At 50.0% G+C, this 22695-nt stretch overlaps 1 protein-coding gene across 4 annotated transcripts in view; it reads right to left on the bottom strand.

Moving 5' to 3' along the window:
- Positions 1 to 22582, bottom strand: part of CNTROB (centrobin, centriole duplication and spindle assembly protein) — a gene marked incomplete at its 5' end in the record, with an annotated part of 32553 nt that extends 9971 nt beyond the window's left edge. For all 4 annotated transcript variants that reach the window (XR_014540793.1, XM_083580851.1, XM_083580852.1 and 1 more), the window contains 11 exons: positions 960 to 1085; positions 2209 to 2342; positions 3452 to 3598; positions 8559 to 8774; positions 9242 to 9340; positions 10169 to 10285; positions 12143 to 12259; positions 18569 to 18734; positions 20594 to 20672; positions 22065 to 22158; positions 22241 to 22582. Coding sequence is in view for 3 of the 4 variants with exons in the window: in XM_083580851.1 (XP_083436977.1) it covers positions 960 to 1085; positions 2209 to 2342; positions 3452 to 3598; positions 8559 to 8774; positions 9242 to 9340; positions 10169 to 10285; positions 12143 to 12259; positions 18569 to 18734; positions 20594 to 20672; positions 22065 to 22158; positions 22241 to 22582 (1637 nt within the window). The remainder of the gene's footprint in view (positions 1 to 959; positions 1086 to 2208; positions 2343 to 3451; positions 3599 to 8558; positions 8775 to 9241; positions 9341 to 10168; positions 10286 to 12142; positions 12260 to 18568; positions 18735 to 20593; positions 20673 to 22064; positions 22159 to 22240) is intronic.
- Positions 22583 to 22695: the final 113 nt, after the last annotated feature.

The following is a 22695-nucleotide window of genomic DNA, read 5'->3' as shown; positions in this document are numbered from 1 at the left end:
TTCCTGTCGCCTCATGGCACTGACTATAAAATAACAGTTAAAGGTATGTAAAAAGTAAAAAAAAATGTATCAGACCCCTAAATATCCAGTTGCCAGGGCATTACCCTGTTTGCCTCTACAGTGGTACCTCGGGTTACAGACGCTTCAGGTTACAGACGCTTCAGGTTACAGACGCTTCAGGTTACAGACTCCGCTAACCCAGAAATAGTACCTCGGGTTAAGAACTTTGCTTCAGGATGAGAACAGAAATTGTGCTCTGGCGGTGCGGCAGCCCCAGCAGCTAAAGTGGTGCTTCAGGTTAAGAACAGTTTCAGGTTAAGAACGGACCTTCAGAATGAATTAAGTTCTTAACCCGAGGTACCACTGTACATAAAGGTAAAGGGACCCCTGACCATTAGGTCCAATCGTGGCTGACTCTGGGGTTTCGGGGCTCATTTCGCTTTATTGGCTGAGGGAGCCGGCGTACAGCTTCCGGGTCATGTGGCCAGCATGACTAAGCCGCTACTGGTGTACCAGAGCAGCGCACGGAAACGCCATTTACCTTCCCGCCGGAGTGATACCTATTTATCTACTTGCACTTTTTCACGTGCTTTCAAACTGCTAGGTTGGCAGGAGCAGGGACCGAGCAACAGGAGCTCACCCCGTCGTGGGGATTCGAACCACCAACCTTCTGATTGGCAAGTCCTAGGCTCTGTGGTTTAACCCACAGCGCCACCCGTAAAACATGTACCAGACCCCTAAACGTCCAGTTGCCAGGGCATCAGCCTGCTTGCCCCTACATAGTTCCAGCCTTATTTGAGACATTGTGATATATTGATATACCACAATGTTTAGCTGGTGATATATCGCAATGTTGAAAACCAGACACCACCCAGCCCTCCTTCCCCTTCTCTCTGGCTCCACACATAGCTTCCCCAGCACCCCCAGAAAGACCTCCCCCTCGCCCCGCTTCCAGATACCTGCACTCGTAGTCCTCCGCCAGGTGCCTCTGCCTCTCCTCCCTCTCCGCCAGGTCGGCTTTGAACTGGGCTAGCTGGCTGGCCAGCTCTTTCTCATGGTGGCCGCTCAGCTCCAGCAGCTGCTTCCTGCCAAGGGAAGGAAAGGGGTCAGACTCCAAAAACAAGAACTTCTGGCTTAAATCCAAGACATCGATGGCTCCCCAAGCAGCAGCATTGAGTGAAAAAGGAAGGGATGGGCTCAAGAAGGAGCCATCTTATCCTGCACTCCGTTCCCCTAGCACAGTCAGTAACTGAGGGTGGGGAACCTTAGGAAAAGACTTTATTATGAAAGCAAGGGATGGCTCCGACCTGGTGGAATGCTCTGTCCCATGAGACCATGGCCCTGCAGGATTTAACTTCCTTCCGCAGGGCCTGTAAGACAGAGCTATTCCACCTGGCTTTCAATTTGAACTTAGCCTGATCTTTTATTCCCCTTCCCTCCCTCCCCCTCCCCTTTTTATGAAGATTACCTGTTCTGGGATCCCGCAGTTAATTCTCCCCCCGTCTCCTCGCTGGCCCAAATAGGACTAATTTAGCCAGCTAGCCCTGGTGATCATCTAATGTTTATTGGATGGATTTCCCACCTAAATTGATTTTTTAATTCTGAATTTATTGTTATTCACGTTTTATACTGTATTTTATGCTGTTTTTTTGTTGCACCAATTAAGTGTTTTAAATTTGTTGTTAGCCGCCCTGAGCCCGGTTTTCTGAACCGGGAAGGGCAGGGTATAAATAAAATTTATTATTATTATTATTATTATTATTATTATTATTATTATTATTATTAGATCAGGGCCCATCTGCTCCACATCCTGTTCTCACAAGTAGCCGATGCCTGTGGGAAACCTGCAAGCGTACCTATCATGGCTAGTAGCCATCGACAGCCCTCTCCTCCTCCTCCTTTAAGTTGTTTAATCCTCTTTTAAAACCATCCAAGTCGGTGGACATCACTGCCTCTTATGGGAGCAACTTCCACAGTTCCAACTATGCACTGCATGAAAAGGTCCTTTCTTTTATTCGTCCCAAATCTCTGTTTTGAATGTTATGAGAGGGGAGGGACTTTGCTCTATGCCATGCATAATTTTATAAACCTCTATCACGTCTCCAGAGCCAGGAAGGAGGGCTGGCTATCTGCGCTGGCATCTAAGGACAGGGGTTCCCTCTGGCTGGAGGTGCGCTTGGCACAGAAGGGCCTAGAGCCCCAGCCCACCTGTGCTGCTCCCTCATGCTGCTCATCTGGCGCAAGCTCTCCTCGTGAACTTCAGCCATGCGCTCCGTCACCCGCTGCTCTAAGGCCACCTTCAGCTCCGACTCCAGCTTCACCTTCTGTGCCTCGTAACGTGCCTACGTGCAAAAGGGGACGGGGTGGGGGTGGAAGGGAAAGTCACTTCAAGCTTCTAGTGTTGCATTTAAGACTTGACATGCTCCTAGTCCTCAAGGAGCTGGCAAAGGCCAGGTACAAAGACTTCAGCTGAAGGTGAAAGCCCTTGAATCAAAGAGGTGCATGCACCAACCTCAGCTCAATGGGACTGCTGTATCTGTAACATTATTATTATTATTAGTAGTAGTATTCTTTATTAGTCATGTTTTTGCCATGATGTTTTATTATGTTTTTAATATTCTGTTGGGAGCCACCCTAAGTGCCTAGGGAAACCCAGCCAGAAGGGCAGTGTATAAGCAATAAATTTATTATTATTGTTTTTAGCCATAGCAACTCGATAACTGGGCGAGTGCTGCGTGAGGTCCGTCATCAGAGCTCCGCCACTGGCAATCACAGCAGCGAAAAGCTGCAGCAATCAAAACTCCTCCTTCCATACAGTTCAATTACAGCGGTACCTCTGGTTGCAAACAGGATCCATTCCGGAGCCCCGTTCGCAACCTGAAGAGAACGCAACCCGCGTCTGCGCACGCGCAGGTCGCCGCTTCTGCGCATGACGTCATTTTGCGCTTCTGCGCATGTGCGAGTGGCGAAACCCGGAAGTAACCCTTTCCGGTACTTCCAGGTCGCTGCGGGACGCAACCTGAAAAGACGTAACCTGAAGCTAACGTAACAAGAGGTATGACTGTACAAACATGGCCCACCTAGTCCAGCATCCTGTTTTCACCAGATGCCTGTGAGAAACAAGCAAACAGGATCTGAGCCCAAGAGCTTCTCTCCCTTCCTATGGCTTCCAGCAACTGGCATTCAGAAGCATTACTGCCTCCCAGTCTGGAGGCAGAGCAAGCCATCATGGCTAATGGCCATCAGTAGTCCTCTCCTCCATGAATTTATCTAACCCTTTTTTAGGTTGGTGGCCATCATCGCCTCCTGTGGGAGGGAGTTCCGTAGTTTACGCACTGCATGGAAGAGGACTTCCTTTTGCGCAAAATGTCTGAACTCTCATATTTGCTGCGGTTCCCCCACCCACCCCAAAAGCAGCACCCTTGCTTGGGAAGGCCGCTGCCCACCTTACCTTCACCAAACTCATCTCCATCTTCAGGTTGTCTCTCTCTCGGCGCATGGCCTCCAGCTCGGCCTCCAGCCCTTGAACTTCCGACTGCACCGAGGCCAGGACACGCTGGGCGTCGGACGCTTTCTGAGCTTCGCGCTGGGCCACTGCCTAGACAAGGGGTGAGGAGGAGGAGAAGTAGGGTACGCACTGAATAATAATAATAGGTGGTGCTGTGGGTTAAACCACAGAGCCTAGGGCTTGCCGATCAGAAGGTCGGTGGTTCGAATCCCCGCGACGGGGTGAGCTCCCGTTGCTTGGTCCCTGCTCCTGTCAACCTAGCAGTTCAAAAGCACCTCAAAGTGCAAGTAGATCAATAGGTACCGCTCCGATGGGAAGGTAAACAGTGTTTCCGTGCGCTGCTCTGGTTCGCCAGAAGCGGCTTAGTCATGCTGGCCACATGACTCGGAAGCTGTACGCCGGCTCCCTCGGGCAATAAAGCGAGATGAGCGCCGCAACCCCAGAGTCGGCCACGACTGGACCTAATGGTCAGGGGTCCCTTTACCTTTACCTAATAATAATAATAGCAGTAGTGGTAGTAGTAGTAGTAGTAGTAGTAGTAGTAGTAGTAATAATAATAATAATAATAATAATAATAATAATAATTTATTATTTATACCCTGCCCATCTGGCTGGGCTTCCCCAGCCACTCTGGGCGGCTTCCAACAAAATATTAAAATGCAGTAATCCATCAAACATTAAAAGCTTCCCTAGACAGGGCTGCCTTCAGATGTCTTCTAAAAGTCTGGTAGTTGTTGTTCTCTTTGACATCTGGTGAAAGAAGCTGCTGAGACTCCAAACACCCCACCACCATCTCCCCACAAAGCCTGCCTCCCAACTGCATTCCTAGCTTGCGGTGTTGTGTGCCCCCGCACCCCCCACTCGGCATCCTCTCCCTGAGCAACAAATACCATTGAAAGCCGTGTCTGAACCGTCCCAGATTTTCAAGGGCAACTCTGAAGCAACCTGGGTTCTGCCTAAATGTGAGGGAAAGGATCCGTCCCCCTGGGGAAACCCCTTCTCATCGCTGCCCCTCCCTCCCAAAGCAAGGGTCTCAGGGCAACCCGCTCAATGGCTGCATGCAAAATAACAACATAAAATCTGTGCGGCAGCTGGATCAGTTTACTATTCGTCTCGAAGGGAGAGAGAGGCAAGAAGGCTTCGCTTTTCAGTCTGTTCCCACTTGGGACTGGCCACCTGCGTATATATTGTGCAGAACTAGGAATTAGGAATTAACTCAAACAAAGCAGAGGCCAGGAGCCTCCCAGATCATCTGCCGAGGCTTTCCGCTCATCACAAACGCCATGTTTAGACTATGACAGGTGGGAATAATCTGAATCCAGAATTACAAGGCTGACTACAGCAGCAAGGAAGTGTAGCAGAAAAGAGTGAAGGCTTTTATTTTATTCCTAGCAAAATGGTTTCTTATGCTACTTAAAAGGTAAAGGGACCCCTGATCATTAGGTCCAGTCGTGGCCGACTCTGGAGTTGCGGCGCTCATCTCGCTTTATTGGCCAAGGGAGCCGGTGTACAGCTTCCGGGTCAGGTGGCCAGCATGACTAAGCCTCTTCTGGAGAACCAGAGCAGCGCACGGAAACGCCGTTTACCTTCCCGCCGGAGCGGTACCTATTGATCTACTTGCACTTTGACGTGCTTTCGAACTGCTAGGTTGGCAGGAGCAGGGACCGAGCAACAGGAGCTCACCCCGTCGCGGGGATTCGAACCGCCGACCTTCCAATCGGCAAGCCCTAGGTTCAGTGGTTTAACCCACAGCGCCACCCGCGTCCCTTATGCTACTTAAGATCATCTAAATTTGCACCCTCTGTTGTTGTTTTTCCCCCTGGCAGGCCTCTGTGGCTTTAGGAACGACCCAAGAGGCAGAAATCCAACAACTGCCTTCTGTAGCGCAGTGTTTGGAAAAGCTTTACCCGATGAATCGCTGCCAGTGAAGTGGTAGAATGAGACGCACACAGAAGCCTCACCGGCAAAAACAAGGAAATCCTGAGTGGGAACAAACTGGTCTCTCCCCTTCCCACTCCTCCCCTAAGCTGCTGACTCAGATCACTGATCCATCTAGTGCAGTGCTACCTACACTGACTGGCAGCCACTCTCCGAAGTTTCAGGTAGGGGACATTCGTAACCCAACCTAGACAGGAATGTCAGGAGTCCCTGGCTGTTGGATAAGGCCAATGGCCCAGGCAGTCCACCATCCTGTTCTCACAGTGGCCAAGCCAGATGCTTGTGGGATAAGCCACCAGGGACGAATCCTGTGCCTTCTGCATCCAATGCAGATGTTCTGCAACTGAGCCATGGTCCCTCCCTGACTATTTAAGGGCTATGAGCCATGACGGCTGGCTAGCTATTTATCTACCTAATTTGTATACTGCCCTTCATCTGAAGATCACAGATCACGACAACAAACCCCTCCAGGTTAAGAGACAGGATGCTGCCTCCGAAGACTAGTTGCAAGAGAACACAAGGGGGAGCAGGCTAGTATAGCGACACCCTGCTTGTGGCATCTGATAGGCCACCAAGAGCAACACGATGCAGGGTTAGAGAAGACCATTGGCCTAGTCTAGCAGGTGCTGTTCACCTGACGCTCTCAGTGGTGGCAAAACAATCATTTAGGGAGTAAATGCATTGCAAGGCCTGCCTTAGCTATTAAAGGGCACAACACAGGAGCGGTAAGTCACAGGAGTCAGACGAGGGACGTTTGCGGGAATCCCGCTTCTGAGCAGCAGAATATTTTTAAAGCTTTTCTCTGAATCACTGAGGACTAGAAACCTTAAAAATTAAAGATCACAGACAAGATGAAGGAAATAAGAGCAGCATTTGTAAAATACTTTTCAGAATTGCATAAGAAAGGGAAGGGAAAAAATTGTAAAATAGAGGAATATATCTTTGACTTACACATTGCGAGACAAGGACAGCTGTGACTTTAAGGAGGAATGGGAACTTTTTACAAATTATTTAAAAAGACAACAAAATGAATTCGACTCCTTGGCAGGTTTTGAATAAAAGTACACAAATTTATTGGTTGACAACATGATGGATAGATATGTAAGGCTATGTCCAATTTTATAATATGCAGAGGAAATATGTGAAGAGAAATCAGGGAGAGGAGCTGAGGGAACTGAGGTGAGGGAGGGGGGAATAATGTATGTGACTATATGGTTTTAAAATTTGTTATGTGGAAACTGATCAATAAAAAATATTTTTTAAAAAATTAAAGGGCTCCTTGAAACAGAAAAGTGAGCAAAAACAGGAGGGGCTTTGGTGTGTGTGATTAAACCAGATCTGGAGCCATGAATATTGTTTCCTGCAGTTCTTTCCTCGTCCTGTTAACCAAGATTAGACGTGGACCTGCAGGTAACAGCTGGCCCACGTACGCACACAGCCAAATCAGAATGAGACATCTCTACCCCACAACTCACAGACTGGGAAGGCTGCTGCCGCCGCGGCCTGCGCTTTTCCTCCATAGGGTGGGGATTTCTTCCATAGGGTGGTAGTTCTTCCCAGCCCTGGGATTCCATGGCAAGCAAGGCCTCCCCTGCCCCTGTGCTCCGTGTAAGAGGCTATGGCTTGAAGGTGGAGCCAGAGTCAGCCCCGCCCACTAGGCAGAAAAGGCCACGCCTCTCCTGAAGGGGTTTCCTTACAGAAGGACAGTGGCCCTTCCTTGTGCTGGAATAATGAAGCCAAGCAACCAGGTAAGAAACCCTACTAATAAAGTACTCAAAGCCCTACTTATTTTTCTACAGCAGTCCCAGAAACTTAGCTGCTCTTCTCCATATTGAGCCTGCCTGCTACAGCCTCAGTAAAAAAATGAAGGTAGGAGTCTGGAGCAGGACAGCCAGGGTGGGGCTGAGTCCTTCTGAAAGAGGGCCAAGACAGGGTAGGAGAGATTTAAAAGGGGATAGGAATATAGGAGGCTGCCTTGTCTGAGCTTATATTGTAAGCTCAGGAGGGGAGGAGCCATTCTATGCACACTGATGAGCATTGTTTAAATGATAAAAAATAGTATTACCCGTGGAATTTGGTGAGAATCGCTTGCTAGCAAGTAAGCTCAGGATTGCAACCAGCTCTCTTTTAAAAAATTAAATTGTCCAAAGTCGAACTACAGTGGTACCTTGGTTTACAAACTTAATCCGTTCCGGAAATCTGTTCTTAAACCAAAGCGTTCTTAAACCAAGGTGTGCTTTCCCGTACCAGCAGGGGACTCAATTTACAAACGGAACACCCTCAACAGGAAGCGGAACATGTTCTGCTTCCAAGGCAAAGTTCACAAACCAAAACACCTACTTCCAGGTTTGCAGCGTTCTTAATCCAAGTTTAGGCTTATTCTCAAATTTAGGCTTAATCTCAAGTGTAGGCTTATTCTCAAGTTAACCTACTAAGTTTCCAACTCGACTCACAGTTAATAGAACTGGCACAGTGCTTTTACTTTAACATTTGCTAATGCTAACGCCGATGCCAGAATGTCTGTGTTATCAATTACTGTTTCCTGTGAATGGTCACAGGCTGACCTCTCTACATCCCATTTCCTTTGGCCATGCCATTTACAATGACAAGAACCATGTATATATTTAAGTGCAACTATGGGTAATAACTTCAGAGGGTGTCCATGAATTCTAGTGTAAGAAACTGCCTGCGAGGCAAAGCTTTTGATCAGGTGTCAGCAAACTTTTTCAGCAGGGGGCCGGTCCACTGCCCTCAGTGATTGTGGGGGGCCGGACTATATTTTGAAGGAAAAAAATGAATGAATTCCTATGCCCCACAAATAACCCAGAGATGCATTTTAAATAAAACTACACATTCTACTCATGTGAAAACACCAGGCAGGCCCCACAAATAATCCAGAGGTGCATTTTAAATAAAAGCACAGATTCTACTCATGTCAAAACACGCTGATTCCCAGACCATCTGTGGACTGGATTTAGAAGGCGATTGGGCCAGATCCGGCCCCCAGGCCTTAGTTTGCCTACCCATGCTTTTGATTGTACTCTTAAATGGGGGGAGAAACCGCCCCTGCAAGGGATTTGGAAGGCCTGGGAGGAGTCTCTCACTCTCTCACCTTCTCCTTGTCCATCTGGGAGCGGCTCTCCTCCTGCAGGACCTGCTGCTGCTGCTCCAGCTGCCTCTCGCGCTGGGCCCACGCCTTCTGCTGCTCCTCCAGCGTGGCCCGCAGGGTCTCCTGCTGCCGGCGCTCCAGGTTCCACTCCGCCTCCAGGCTGCGCACCTGCCGACGCTCCTCCTCCAAGTCGCAAGAGAGCCTGGCCCTCTCCTCCTCCTGAGCGGACGGAAGGGGGACGGGGCGCACTGGTCAGCTCTGGTGCGAGAAAGGTCTCGGGGGGTCCAATTCCTGAGCCCAGAACGATGCCCCGAGAAGGGCATCAATGGGAGGCGCCAGGCAACTCCGCTTGGCGTTTGAGAGTCAGCAGCCTCTTGCCCCCCAAAAGTGGGGCTCTTTTCAGCTCTCATGGTGATATGGCCAGATGATGGGGGGCAGAAAGAAGACAGGGTTCCTGTACCTTTAATAGCAGAGTGGAAGAAGATTTTCAGCAGGTGTGAGTTGTTTTCCTCTTCTGCACTCCTATTAAAGGGGCAAGGGACACTGGAAAGGTGAAGGGCACCTGGGAGGCCATTCTATGCTTACTCCTAAGCTGCACTGAGCCCAATGGGGCTTACTCCCTGGATTAGAGAACTGCACCCCACAGGAGCGAGGGCTTGGGAAGGTTCAGGGAAGGTGATTCTTACCAGAGCCTCCTTCTCCTTGCAGAACTGATTGGCCGCTTGCTGCTCCTGGCTGAGGGCAGACAAGGCTTGTGCGAGACGCTCTTCCACCTCCGAGATTTTCTACAGGAAAGAAGAGTTAGCCATTTCCCGAAGACAGAGAGGGTCCCCAGCTGCGTCCTTCCTAGACCCGGGGTGATGGGTTGCTGGTTCCGTCCAGGCCTGCCTGGGACATTTTGTTGCCTGAAGCAAAAGGCAAAGTGGTGGCCCCCCCCCCTTAGCCCATTCCAGAGACAGACGTCAACCTGACCGAGAGCGAATCTCAATGGGAGAGATTCAGCAGCCCCCTGAGCCTATTATTATTATTACTATTATTCTGATTTATAGACCACCTTTTATCAAAAGATGCCAGGGTGGTGTACAACATTAAGAACACATTTTACAGAGCACAATGATAAAGACGTAATAAAAAGCATCATGATAAAGTAATCATAATAACAGTCTCCCCCAATAGATTATTTAACGGCCAAAGGACTGAGTAAAAGAGGATGTTTTTGCCTGGTGCCTAAAGACATAACGATGTCGCCAGGTGAGCCTCTTGGGCGAGAGCATTCCACACATGGGAACCCCCACCAAAAAGGCCTGTTCTCGTGTTGCCACCCATCAAACCTCTCAGGGAGGGGGACACAGAGAAGAGCCTCAAGCGACAAGCACAGGGTCCTGTGTGGCAAATGTAGCTCTGACCACCAACACAGAAAAGAGGGGGGTTGTGCACAAGAGTATCAGGGAGGGGGCTGCCCCATTCTGCCTCATAGTTGATCCAGTGCGGCTGCAAAATGCAGAGTGCCTCTCTCCAAATTTCCTGGTGGCCCCATGCGCCTGCCTGCCGATGGGCGAAGCTGGAACCCCGCCCTCTCGCTGCCTGCTGAGATCCGTGGCCCAAAACCCCACCTCCTTCTGCTTCCCCAGCGCCTGCTCAAGCCCTTCCTTCTCCGTCTGCAGCCTGCGTAGCGTCGCCGTTCGCTCAGCCTCGTGCCGGTTCCAGCCCTCCACCACTTTGGCCAGGGTCTGTGGAAAGGAGAATGAGAGGCTCAACTGGCTGTCTCCCCAGCCCCACCCCGCAGGGATCCAGGGGGTTTCCCAGCTGTAAAGAGATCCCTCGCTCGCTGGGCAGTGAGAGAGAACTGGTGTATTGTCGAAACTGTAGTCAATTTCCCCCTCCGTCCCCTGGAAGCCACATCCTACACTGGCCTCTGCAGGCCATTTTTCTGGCCTGGATTCAACCACTGCTTGCTTGCTTGCTTGCACAGGCCTTGTTCTGAACTGACCAACAAGCAGCTGGGGGCTCAATTCCATTCCAGAGGTAAATGCTCACTATGACGGTTGTTCTCGTTTCCTTTATATGCAGAGGTGACTAGAGCACTGAGCCTACAGCAAATGTACCTTGGAGACCCGTACAATGATCCTGAGAGAGCAAGCAAGGTAGAGGGGCTCTCTGGGAAACACCCGAGATCCTTGTTCAAGCCTGGGATGCAACAGGCACCTCTGCAGTATGAAGAAAGTGTGTGTGTGTGAATTCGACAGTCCTTAGTTTGTTTTCGGTTGCGAGTTTGCTAATATTAATATTGTTAATATTAATGGTTAATATTAAAGCTGGACCATCAAGAAGGCTGATCGCCGAAGAATGGATGCTTTTGAATTCTGGTGCTGGAGGACTCTTGAGAGTCCCATGGACTGCAAGAAGATCAAACCTCTCCATTCTGAAGGAAATCAGCCCTGAGTGCTCACTGGAAGGACAGATCCTGAAGCTGAGGCTCCAAAACTTTGGCCCCCTCATGAGAAGAGAAGTCTCCCTGGAAAAGACCCTGATGTTGGGAAAGATGGAGGGCACAAGGAGAAGGGGACGACAGAGGGCGAGATGGTGGGACAGTGTTCTCAAAGCTACCTGCATGAGTTTGACCAAACCGCGGGAGGCAGTGGAAGACAGGAGTGCCTGGCGTGCTCTGGTCCATGGGGTCACAAAGAGACGGACACGACTAAACGACTAAACAACAACAACATTGTTTTGTGGATTATGAGAGCTGTAATGCTTTGTGAATCTTATAATATGACCTTCGTTGTGGCTCTGCCAATTTGCGTATTTTTTAGCTGTTTTGTTAACAGCGTTTTATAGGAGGTCCTCATTTCGCTGGTGATTTGCAATTGCTTTACTGAGGATTCGTTAATTATTCTATAGGATCCACGTTGCAATTGTGATGCTACGTTATTGTTTGTAAGCTGGTTTGTGATATGCGAGTCGAAAGTGGCCTAGAAATAGAATGAATGAATGAATGGGCTAAGTTGTTGACCTGGGCAGGTGCTGCAAGTTCTGCCTTTGAAACAGCCCCAGTCATCAGGCTTTGCTAAAAAGAGTGTAGCATTCAGGGCTGCGGTAGGGAGAAGCTACTGCCAGTGTGGGGAACCTTTGGTCCTCCAGACGCTGCTGAACTGCAGCTCCCATCACCCCCAACTATTGGGCTGTGCTTTGCTGGGACTGGCGGGAGTTGTAGTTCAGCTGGGAGGACCAAAGGTTCCTGCACCCCAGGGGTCAGAAGATTGTAAAGAACTGCCCTCCCTGCAGTTGCTAAGACCAGCAGCTGCTACATGTAAAAAGGTTGAAAGGAGCTCTGCCAGATGAGGCCCATCTAGTCCACCATCCTCTTCTCACTGCGGTCCACAAGCAGGACCTGAGTACAGCAGCAGCAGCAGAGCTCTCCTCGCCTGCAGTCCCCAGTCTCTTGTATTCAGAGGCCTCCTGCCTCCATGCCCTGGGCTCCCCATGGCTCCAGCAATGATGCTCCAGCTCCAAGCCACCTGCTGCCCCTCCTCCTGGGCCAGCCTCTCTCTGGGCATCTCAGCCACACACCTGTCGTGTCGAAGGCTCACCTTATCCAGCTGCTCTATCATGCTGTCTTTCTTCTTGTCCGCCGAGACGGCGACGGCCAGCTGCTGCTGCAGCTCCAGGATGCGATTCTGCAAGGCGTGGATGTGCCGCTCGCAGTGCTGGGTGGGAGGAAGCGGTCAAGAATTCAGTGGTTGTGGAAGGGAAGGGTGAAGCGTTTGGGCTAGGGGAGGTAGGAAATGATGCTTGCGGAAGGGGCAACTCAAGTCCCGGCTCCTTTCCAAGAACCCCCACTGATGCACCATTCTTCCAGGTTCTCCCCCCAACTCCCCCCCCCCACAGTCCTGAGCAATGGAAACTTTGACATCAGTCAAACCCCTAACAGCTAAAATGAAAGATGAAGATTTCCGGGACGTGAGCCACGCTTGGGGATTATTCAAGAGGGCATGCCTTACTTCTGCCCTGTTTATATTCTCTTATAAATACAGGTGTTCAGTCGCTACTTCACTCCTGTCCTACATGGAGCACCCTGTTCAGGGGAAGCGGAGTTCTCCTCTGCCTCCAAGAGCAGAATAAGTCCCCTCTGCAGCAGACAGAAGCAAGCCTTGCTCGGCCCGGTTTGCATGAGCAAACCGTTTGGAAGGAAACAGTCTCCCCCATCCCACCCCAGACTTGGCTGTCTTGGGTTAGCCTAGGGCAGCAGTGAGGACTCTTTGGCCTGCGAGTCTGATGAGACCCACCAGGCCTCCCTATTTGGTCCAGCTGCTCCCACCTGATGTCAGGTGCAGGACAGGTGAAGACCTGGCTTGGCCATGGGGGTGTTTCCAGGCAGCAGTGATCAGCTGATCTGTGGCACAGGGCTTTGCAAGAGGTGACAGTCAGCTGATTGTCAAGAGCTTTGCAGGCTGTACCATTGCCCATCATGCTGGGCCAAACGGGGGGGGGGGGGAGAATAATGATCTGGCCAGTGGCCAGATCTTGTTGCCCACATCTGGGTCCAGTGGCTGTTAGTGGGGATGAGCATCAGGGAACACTTCATACCAGTTCCCAGAAACTCCCCCCGATACAGATAAGCATAATCAGTATTTAAAGCAATCATCATAATTCAGCAGAACAATAGATTTGCAGCTGAGCTACAAAACAAAACTTTTTTTTTTAGTGTTTATATTATTAACTTGTAAGATATGGATTTGTTTTGGTTTTTTTAGTCGTTGCTTTTTTAGTTTTTCGAATGTTGGTTTTTGTGTGTTGTGTATTGTTATTTTTCGATATTTTTTCGTGTTGTTGTTGTGTGGAAAATACTAATAAAATTTATTCGATAAAAAAAAAAAAGATTTGCAGCTGAGCTATCTATGACTTGGCAGCAGATCCATCTTCAGCAGTACTACAGCTATAGTACTCGTAGCAGATCAATCCCCTGTAAAGAAAACCAAAAAAACCCCTGGGAGAATAAAAATGTGTTTAACTGGTCTTGGAAGAGAGCCAGCGATAGTATCACTTGCATCTCAGGGCGGACCTGCCCATCTGTTAAAATATTAGTCAGTGGCCCTCGAGCCCCACTGAGGGGGCTTCTTGGGCTAGGGTGCCTTGAATCAGGAAGGCTTTCCCAAGGCAGACCTGTCCGGGCCCGATTCATATGACTTTTCAGTGTCACAATACACTCCCAGGCCTCGTTAAATGTGGACTGGAGTTGCTTTTAGCCAGCCGGACGTCCGTTGCTTCTGCCACCTTCTTGCAGTAGAAGAAGAAGAAGAAGAAGAGTTTGGACTTGATATCCCGCCTTTCACTCCCCTTCAGGAGTCTCAAAGCGGCTCACAATCTCCTTTCCCTTCCTCCCCCACAACAAACACTCTGTGAGGTGAGTGGGGCTGAGAGACTTCAAAGAAGTATGACTGGCCCAAGGTCACCCAGCAGCTGCATGTGGAGGAGCGGAGACACGAACCCGGTTCCCCAGATTACGAGACTACCGCTCTTAACCACTACACCACACTGGCTCTCAGTAGCACCGCAAGTTGCCACATCCCAGCGAGGAATCCGTTCTCCTCCCACCCAGACACGTTTATTACAACGCTGTGTTACAGGCAGTGTTTGTAGCAGAGGGACTGGCATCCCTGCCTGTCATGCTGCAGACGTGAGCCTGACTCCTGGGTTGGCCGGGCACTTCTTGGGGGAGAGGGGGCCATAAGCTGAACGGTCGGGCACCTGCTTTGGATACAGCGGGGACCACCCTGTGGCAAATGCGCCACCGAAATGTAGCCTGATGTGAATCAGCCCAGGGTGTCCAAGGAATGAGAGTTCCAAGTGTATTCAGTGGGGTGTGGGTGTGGGTGTGTTGGGGCTCAAGCATAGAGCAAAAAAGCCCTAATAGATGGGTGCCTCTCCTTGCTGCTCTGGGACCAAGAAGGAGGGAAAGCTCTCATGTCACGAGTGAGCAACGGATACTCTTTTAAAAAGTAAGCCCTGGTGTTCAGTGGCTGCTCAAAAGGACATACCGTATTTTTTGCTCTATAAGACTCACTTTTTCCCTCCTAAAAAGTAAGGGGAAATGTGTGTGCGAATGTGTCTCATGGAGCGAATGCAGGCTGCGCAGCTATCCCAGAAGCCAGAACAGCAAGAGGGATTGCTGCTTTCACTGCACACCGATCCCTCTCGCTGTTCTGGCTTCTGAGATTCAGAATATTTCTTTTCTTGTTTTCCCCCTCCAAAAACTAGGTTCGTCTTACGGTCTGGTGCGTCTTATACAGCGAAAAATACGGTAACTCCTTTGCATGGGCAACGCTATGGGGCAGAAGCCGCTTCACCCACACACTCCCACCTGCCTCCCAGAAAGGCCGAGATTTGAGTCCTCCAGAGTATTTCTCCCAGGAAGTTCCAGGACTTTCTGGAACAGCTCTCAGAGCCCTGGAGCTTACTTTGGGTTCCCAGCAGCACCTGGGCCAGGCAGAGCAGGCTCCTGCGCTCTAATAGGCTTAGAGGGCTAAATTGAGCCTCAGGGGGGGGCCGGCTAGCCCTCCACCCACCCCAGCAAGCAGCTTAAAGCCGGGCAAGGCGCCCGGCAGCAACATCACCAAGGTCAGGCTTGTTCCACCGGCACGTGGGCTGGGTCTGCGGCACGCCAGCGCCTCCTCCTGGTCAGGGGTGGCCTCCTTCCCTCATCATCGCCACCACCCACTTGGCTCCCTTGTCCTCCGGAAGATGGTTAGGACAAGAGAGGAGAACGAGATGGAGGCAGGAGGCAGTCAGAATTCTGTTTGGAAGGAGGCTGGAGTTGAACACAAGCTGGAGGGCAGGGGGATAACATTGACAAGAGCGGGTACTTGAGATCACTCCTTTAAAATGCACCGGAGAGTGGATTAAAAGCAAGGGTTGAGCACAAATGAGGTGCCTGCGCCTTTTTTGCACAGCCTAAGAGCTGCCTAGGGACGTGGGTGGCGCTGTGGGTTAAACCACAGAGCCTACGGCTTGCCGATCAGAAGGTCGGCGGTTCGAATCCCTGCAACGGGGTGAGCTCCCGTTGCTCAGTCCCTGCTCCTGCCAACCTAGCAGTTCGAAAGCATGTCAAAGTGCAAGTAGATAAACAGGTACCGCTCCGGCGGGAAGGTAAACGGCGTTTCCATGCGTTGCTCTGGTTCGCCAGAAGCGGCTCAGTCATGCTGGCCACATGACCCGGAAGCTGTACGCCGGCTCCCTCGGCCAATAAAGCGAGATGTGCGCCGCAACCCCAGAGTCGGTCACGACTGGACCTAATGGTCAGGGGTCCCTTTACCTAAAAAGAACTGCCGCTTGAGCAGGTCTCTGAATGTTGGAAGTTTAGGATGGAGAAAAGGAGCACACAGTTAAACTACAGAACTCCCTCCCAGAGGAGGCAGCGATGGCCAGCAACCGAGATGACTTTAAAAGAGGATTAGACAAATTCATTGAGGAGAGAGCTTGCAATGGCTGTGCTCTGCCTCCAGAATTTGAGGAAGCAATGTTTTCAAATACCAGTTGCTAGAAATCACAGGAAGGGAGGGTGGCTGTGCTCCAATCCTGCTTGCAGGTTTCCCACAGGGATCTGGTCAGCCACTGTGAGAACAGGATGTTGGACTAGATGAGAGCTGGCCGGATCTAGCAGGTTTTTATCAGGTTATCTGCAAAGGATGCTGCACTATGTGGGCTTCGGTCCAATCCAGCAAGGCACTTCATATATTCACGACCATGAGTGCAGACTCCAGAGCAACTGACACAAGTGAGGAATGATTTCACCCTTCACAAGATTCTGCGTTAGGCACTCTTGTATTCTGAAAACTAATTGCTGGGCCACTGGAAACTAGAGACCAAAACCCAACAGGGAAAGTAGACCACACCCAAAGACTTTAGCCTGTCCACCCCAGCTTAAAGAGGGGGGAAAGAGTGGATATTCCCCACCTGTTGTGAAAAGAGCAGGTACCCATATCCATGCTAGTGAAGCTGGAGGTGTTATTTTCTAGATGAGTTATTATGGTGTCACAAGTATACAGTCATGTCTAGGGCTATACAAGCTGTGTGAAGCTTAACAAATTCAAGTTCTGCCCCAGAACAGAGCCACATTCTGCATCCTAAATTATGGAAATCAAAGCAAAGTCTCATGGCCTCCTGCTGATTTTGCATAAAATTGTTTTTTAAAAAACAACAACAAAAAACCACCAAATATCTTTTTACTTGGCAAGCTTTTTGGAGGTGGGAGAAGAAATGGGTGCCACAGAGAACTCTGAAGATCTCCAGAAGTTCAGCTCCACTTTCCTTTGGCTGAAGATCACGGCTGACACGAACACACAAACTCAGGCGTCGCTCCCTTGCAAATTCAGGAAACGCAGCCTTGATTTGACGGTGAAACCGGCTGACCCCCAAGGTGGTGCGCTTTTAAAGCAGAGGCTTTTCTGCACGGTTTGGACACATATCAGGGATACGGCTGCCGCCCCTTCCTGCATTGTGATTCACTGAGAGGAAGGGGCTGCTGAGAAGCAGATCTACTGGATCCCTTTCCCCAGAGAAGTCAGGACTCCTGGTTTCTTTCGTGAAGAGGTTACAGTTCAGCAACAACCGCAGCTTGCAGCCCTGATCCCGTCTTCCTAACTGCCCATGGAACTCTGCCCATGTTGAAGGTGAATGTAGGGGGGCACGTGGCTGGAAGGTCAGAAAGCTCATTATGGGCCATGATACCGGCTAAGTCCGAGTAGCTTTACTTAAAGTCGCAGGTCACATGACACTTACTTCATACCCCCCCTCCAGCCATATTGGTCCATCCTTCAAGCCTCTTTGGTTGCCTAATGCAAAGCAGTAATCCTGGCAATTAGGAGAGGCTCAGATGAGAAGGGTGGGGTGGGGTGTGAGGCCAATGGGCCAATGGACTAGGCTGCGTTTTTTACTAAACACCGGCCTGCGTGGAGCATTTTCCCCGGCAAAGAAATCCTCAAACAGTTGGATTTCTTTGTTTAGCGCAATGGTTCTCAGAGGGTGTGGCAGGAGAGGATGGCAAGTGTGGCAGGAAGATTCAAGGACAATCAAAGAGACATTTCAGTGTAGTATAGTATCAAAAAATTAATTTTTTTTGCAAATCTTTTCAAAACGAAAGCAAGAACATCCAGGGGATACTGAGGACATTCCTAATTGTGATCTTTTCATTTCCCAATGCATTTCTTATCAGTAAAAAATTCAGTGTGGCAAATTTTTATTTGTTGATCGTGTTTTTAATTTTATCGTGTTTTTCATATTCTGTTGGGAGCCGCCCAGAGTGGCTGGGGAAACCTAGTCAGATGGGCGAGGTATAAATAATAACAATGTTAATAATTATTTATTTAATTAATTACTAGTAATAATAATAATAATAATAATAATAATAATAATAATAATAATAAATTATTTATATCCCGCCGAAGCCAGGCTCAGAGCGGCTAACAACAGTAAAAGTAACGCAGTTTACATAAAATCACAAGCAATTAATTGAAATACATTCTAAAATCAATTCATTGCCTTGCTGGAATCTATCCTTGACCTTTGATAATGCCTGTTGCATGTCTGGATGAGGAAAATAGATGCTTCTATTCCTTGGAATTGGGGGTGACTATCATTTTCATGCTCTCCATGTGATCTTCTAGAGGAATCTACCTGATCCCGATAGGAAGCAGAATCCTACAAAGCTCAGTAAACCTTTGTCTTGACCAAGCATGGGTCTTCTTATGGTCCTGTTGCCCTGGCACTCTTCTCAGGACCAATATTTATTTATATTATTATTATTATTATTATTATTATTATTATTATTATTATTTATTTGCTCTTTTGAAAAAGTTTTGAGAGCCACTGTTTTAGGAAAAGAATATGACTTTTAAAAGCAATTTGGGGGGAGAAGAGGACAGGGCAGACCCAGGCCTAGCAGCCACCCGTTCCCTCACTCTCCCACAATCCTTTGTGAATCCTTCAGGCAGGCTCCACAGCTGTCAGGTGCCACTCACCTTCCGCCGGGCCTGCTCCTTGTCCAAAGCGTCCTTCAGCAGGTGGGAGTCGGCATATGGCGGATGCTCACGGACTTGGCCCAAGCGCAGACTGGTGTAGCGGGGAAACAGTTGCTCGAAGCCGGCTAGGGAACCAGGAGGAGAGACTTCCTGCAGGGGCCTGGCGCTAAGGGGACAAACGGAAAGGGGACATGAAGGCAACAGAGGCTCCTTCAAAACCAGCCACAATCGAGCCCTCCACCCTTCTGATACTCTTACTCCTTAGCTTCCGGCATCTTCTATCCCCAAGACACCAGGACAAGGACCCAGGAGTTCTAGAGCCCGCTCTCTCTCTCTCTCTCTCTCAACATTTCAGGGATGGCTGAACCACTTCCTGGCCTTTTACCCCAAGGGCTGTTGTCTGTCTACTGATCCTCCTTTTACAATAATGCTCCTACACTGGGGTCTCTGCATTTCTCTATCGTGGGTAACTTCTGGCCCACAGGCCTCATTAGCTGGGCCTTAGGGACACGGGTGGCGCTGTGGGTTAAACCACAGAGCCTCTTGGGCTTGCCAATCAGAAGGTTGGCGGTTCGAATCCCCGCGACGGGGTGAGCTCCCGTCACTCGGTCCCTGCTCCTGCCAACCTAGCAGTTCGAAAGCACGTCAAAGTGCAAGTAGATCAATAGGTACCACTCCGGCGGGAAGGTAAACGGTGTTTCCGTGAGCTGCTCTGGTTTGCCAGAAGTGACTTAGTCATGCTGGCCACATGACCCGGAAGCTGTACACAGGCTCCCTCGGCCAATAAAGCGAGATGAGCGCCGCAACCCCAGAGTCGGTCACAAATGGACCTAATGGTCAGGGGTCCCTTTACCTTTGCCTAGGACTTCGTTTGGCCAAGCCTTGCCCACCTATTCCACCTCACAATGTGGGGTGCAGGTATAGGCAGGACTGAGCCAAAAAGAGGGGGTTGCAGGCACTGCAAATCAGGCACACCTGCAAAGCACGTCATGAAGCCCTGACAATCAGCTGGTTGTTGGTGCTTAAGTGCCTGCACTGCTCTATGCAAGAACAGCTGATATTCTGGCACAGAGCTGTCTGTGGTGCTTTAAAGCTGATCCACAGGGCTTCAGGGTGTAGCGCAGGCTCTATGCTAGCCCGGGGGTTGGGGAATCACATCACTGTGATGTGATTGATAAGCTGGTGACCTGCAGAGGGTAGCGGAGTTAAGGGATCTGGCCCACCAGCCAGATCCAGTTCCCCACCTTTGCTCTCTAGAATTGTGGACTACAAAGATAAGCTTTGTATGAGATCATCTACCCTAGCTAAAGGGAAGGCACCTCCATTCATCCTTCAAATGTGTGAGGAAGCAGAGAAATAAATTCTGATCTGCACGCAACACTGAGCCATGGTTTCTCATGACATGCATGAGCCTCTGAATGCACCAAGCAAAACCAAACAGAAACTCATGCACATTTCCAAGGCTCAGGACTGAACCAAGGTTTGTGCTGCATGCAAACCAAGCCACGGTTGTCAAAGGCCCCCAATGTTTTTTAAAAAAACAGCATGTGGCGAGACATCAAGGCTCCTCAACAGAATCTGAAATTCACCCAAGAGCTTAAACGGGGTTCTTTATCTGTCTCCTGAGGTGCAGCTGCTTCTGGCTGGGAAGAACTGTGTAGCAGGAACCCCTCAAGGCTACAATAGCAACTGACCCAGAGCCAATGCTCTTTTTTCGGTTGGTATGCATCAGTATAGCATACTGCTACCTCTTTTCCACTGCCACCATCTCACTGCCACCGCTTCTGCCAGAAGGTGCTTTGGCAATCGTAAGGATCATGCCCAAATGCCTCTGCTCTGGCACGACTTTTATAATCCTCAGGCACCTTCCTGGAATGTGCTTTGGCGTTCAAAGGGTTGCGCTACGGCACCTCTGAGAGGCTGTGCCTTCCACAGCGCAGCAGCACCTATTTTTCTTTTTTTAAAAAAACACCAACCGCTGGCCAGAGCCCTAGGAAGTCTGTTCGTGTCCTGAGATGAACTTACTTGAGCAAGGCTGTCGTGCTGTCACTCTCAAAGGAGTCATCGTCTTTCCGCTCAAAAGTCCGCAGTGCCACAGCATCCCCTGCAGGCAGAAAGGGGGAAATTGTTGTCTGCAGGTCGGAAGCAGCTTTGGGGGTGAAGGGAGAACCGGCTCCGATTTTGGTATAAGGCCACTTCCTGTGTTCCTACTTGGGAGGCTGGCTAGAGAGAACCTGCTATAGATTCAGGAGTGAAATGAGAGATCAAGAGGTGGGTGGCAGTGGAAACGTGCCACGCAGGGCAGTGAGTAAAAAGGACCAGCTTTAGGGGAGCCTCTCCAAAGGGAAGTCTGGTTGGACCATGTTCCCCACACAAAGCTTTTTTAAAATCCTATTTTTGGTACCTCCTTCATGGATCACTGCCTTGCCGTGGCGAAGGGGCTTGAACTATGGCAAGTTCTTAAAGAAATGGGGGTGCCTGATCACCTCATCTGTCTCCTGAGAAATATCTATGTGGGACAAGAAGCTACAGTTAGAACTGGATATGGAACAACTGATTGGTTCAGAATTGGGAAAGGAGTACGACAAGGCTGTATATTGTCTCCCTGCTTATTTATATGCAGAATTAATCATGCAAAAGGCTGAGCTGGATGAATCCCTAGCCGGAATTAAGATCGCCGGAAGAAATATCAACAACCTCAGATATGCAGATGACACAACATTGATGGCAGAAAGTGAGGAGGAATTAAAAAACTTTTTAATGAGGGTGACAGAGGAGAGCGCAAAATATGGTCCGAAGCTCAACATCAAAAAAAGGAAGATCATGGCCACTGGGCCCATAACCTCCTGGCAAATAGAAGGGGAAGAAATGGAGGCAGTGAGAGATTTTACTTTCTTGGGCTCCATGATCACTGCAGATGGTGACAGCAGCCACAAAATTAAAAGACGTCTGCTTCTTGGGAGAAAAGCAATGACAAACCTAGACAGCATCTTAAAAAGCAGAGACATCACCTTGCCAACAAGGGCCGTATAGTTAAAGCTATGGTTTTCCCAGTAGTGATGTATGGAAGTGAGAGCTGGACCATAAAGAAGGCTGATCGCCGAAAAATTGATGCTTTTGAATTCTGGTGCTGGAGGAGACTCTTGAGAGTCCCATGGACTGCAAGAAGATCAAACCTCTCCATTCTGAAGGAAATCAGCCCTGAGTGCTCACTGGAAGGACAGATCCTGAAGCTGAGACTCCAAGACTTTGGCCACCTCATGAGAAGAGAAGAAGACTCCCTGGAAAAGACCCTGATGTTGGGAAAGAAGGAGGGCACAAGGAGAAGGGGACGACAGAGGACGAGATGGTGGGACAGTGTTCTCGAAGCTATTAACATGAGTCTGACCAAGCTGCGGGAGGCAGTGGAAGACAGGAGTGCCTGGCGTGCTCTGGTCCAGGGGGTCACGAAGAGTTGGACACGACTAAACAACAACAAAATTTTTGGTACTCTCACCATGAGCAGCATCCCTGGACCCACGGAGGATGCCTTGCAGATGGCAGCGCACGTTCTCCATCTCAGAAATGTGGCGGGACTCGACGGCAGGTCCCTGCAGGAGAGAATGAAAGAGGCCTGGGTGTTTTATCCTGCATCTCCAGCCTCTACCCAGCCATGTGGCCTCTCCTCCTCACCTTCCTGTAGGTGCTGGCCTCCACGCTGGTTGAGAGTCGGTGGCTGAGCTCCTCCGCCAGAGTGTCCAGATCTACTTCGGGGGCCTCCGCTTCCCTGGAGAGGCCCAAGCTGTGCTGGTTCTCCAGGTGGGAGCGGGCTTGAGCCTCAGCCTGCCGGCTCTGATGCAGCGAGGCATAGAGTTGCGCCGTCACCTGGGAGGTATAGGGGGTGCCCGCCTGAGAGGAAGGGACCTTTTGCCCTGGGCTGGCAGGAGCCGAGGGTGGCAGCAGCTCCATGTCGCTCAGAAGATCCTCGCTGTGGATGGAGGAGCTCAAAGTCCTGCAGGCACTCTTGTCGGCCATGGGTACAGTTGGAGGTGGTGGTTCCAAAGCCTTTGCCCAGGCCGGCCAGGCTGCAGGAGTTCTGTGCTCAGAAGCCCAGAGTCCCTGTCATAATGTGGAGTGTCCCGTGACAA

This window comes from Podarcis filfolensis (genome assembly GCF_964270895.1).
Source record: "Podarcis filfolensis genome assembly, chromosome: 13".
In the NCBI taxonomy this organism is placed as follows: domain Eukaryota; kingdom Metazoa; phylum Chordata; class Lepidosauria; order Squamata; family Lacertidae; genus Podarcis; species Podarcis filfolensis.
Note: the sequence above shows the minus strand (reverse complement) of the source record. Positions and strands in the feature narration are given on the sequence as shown.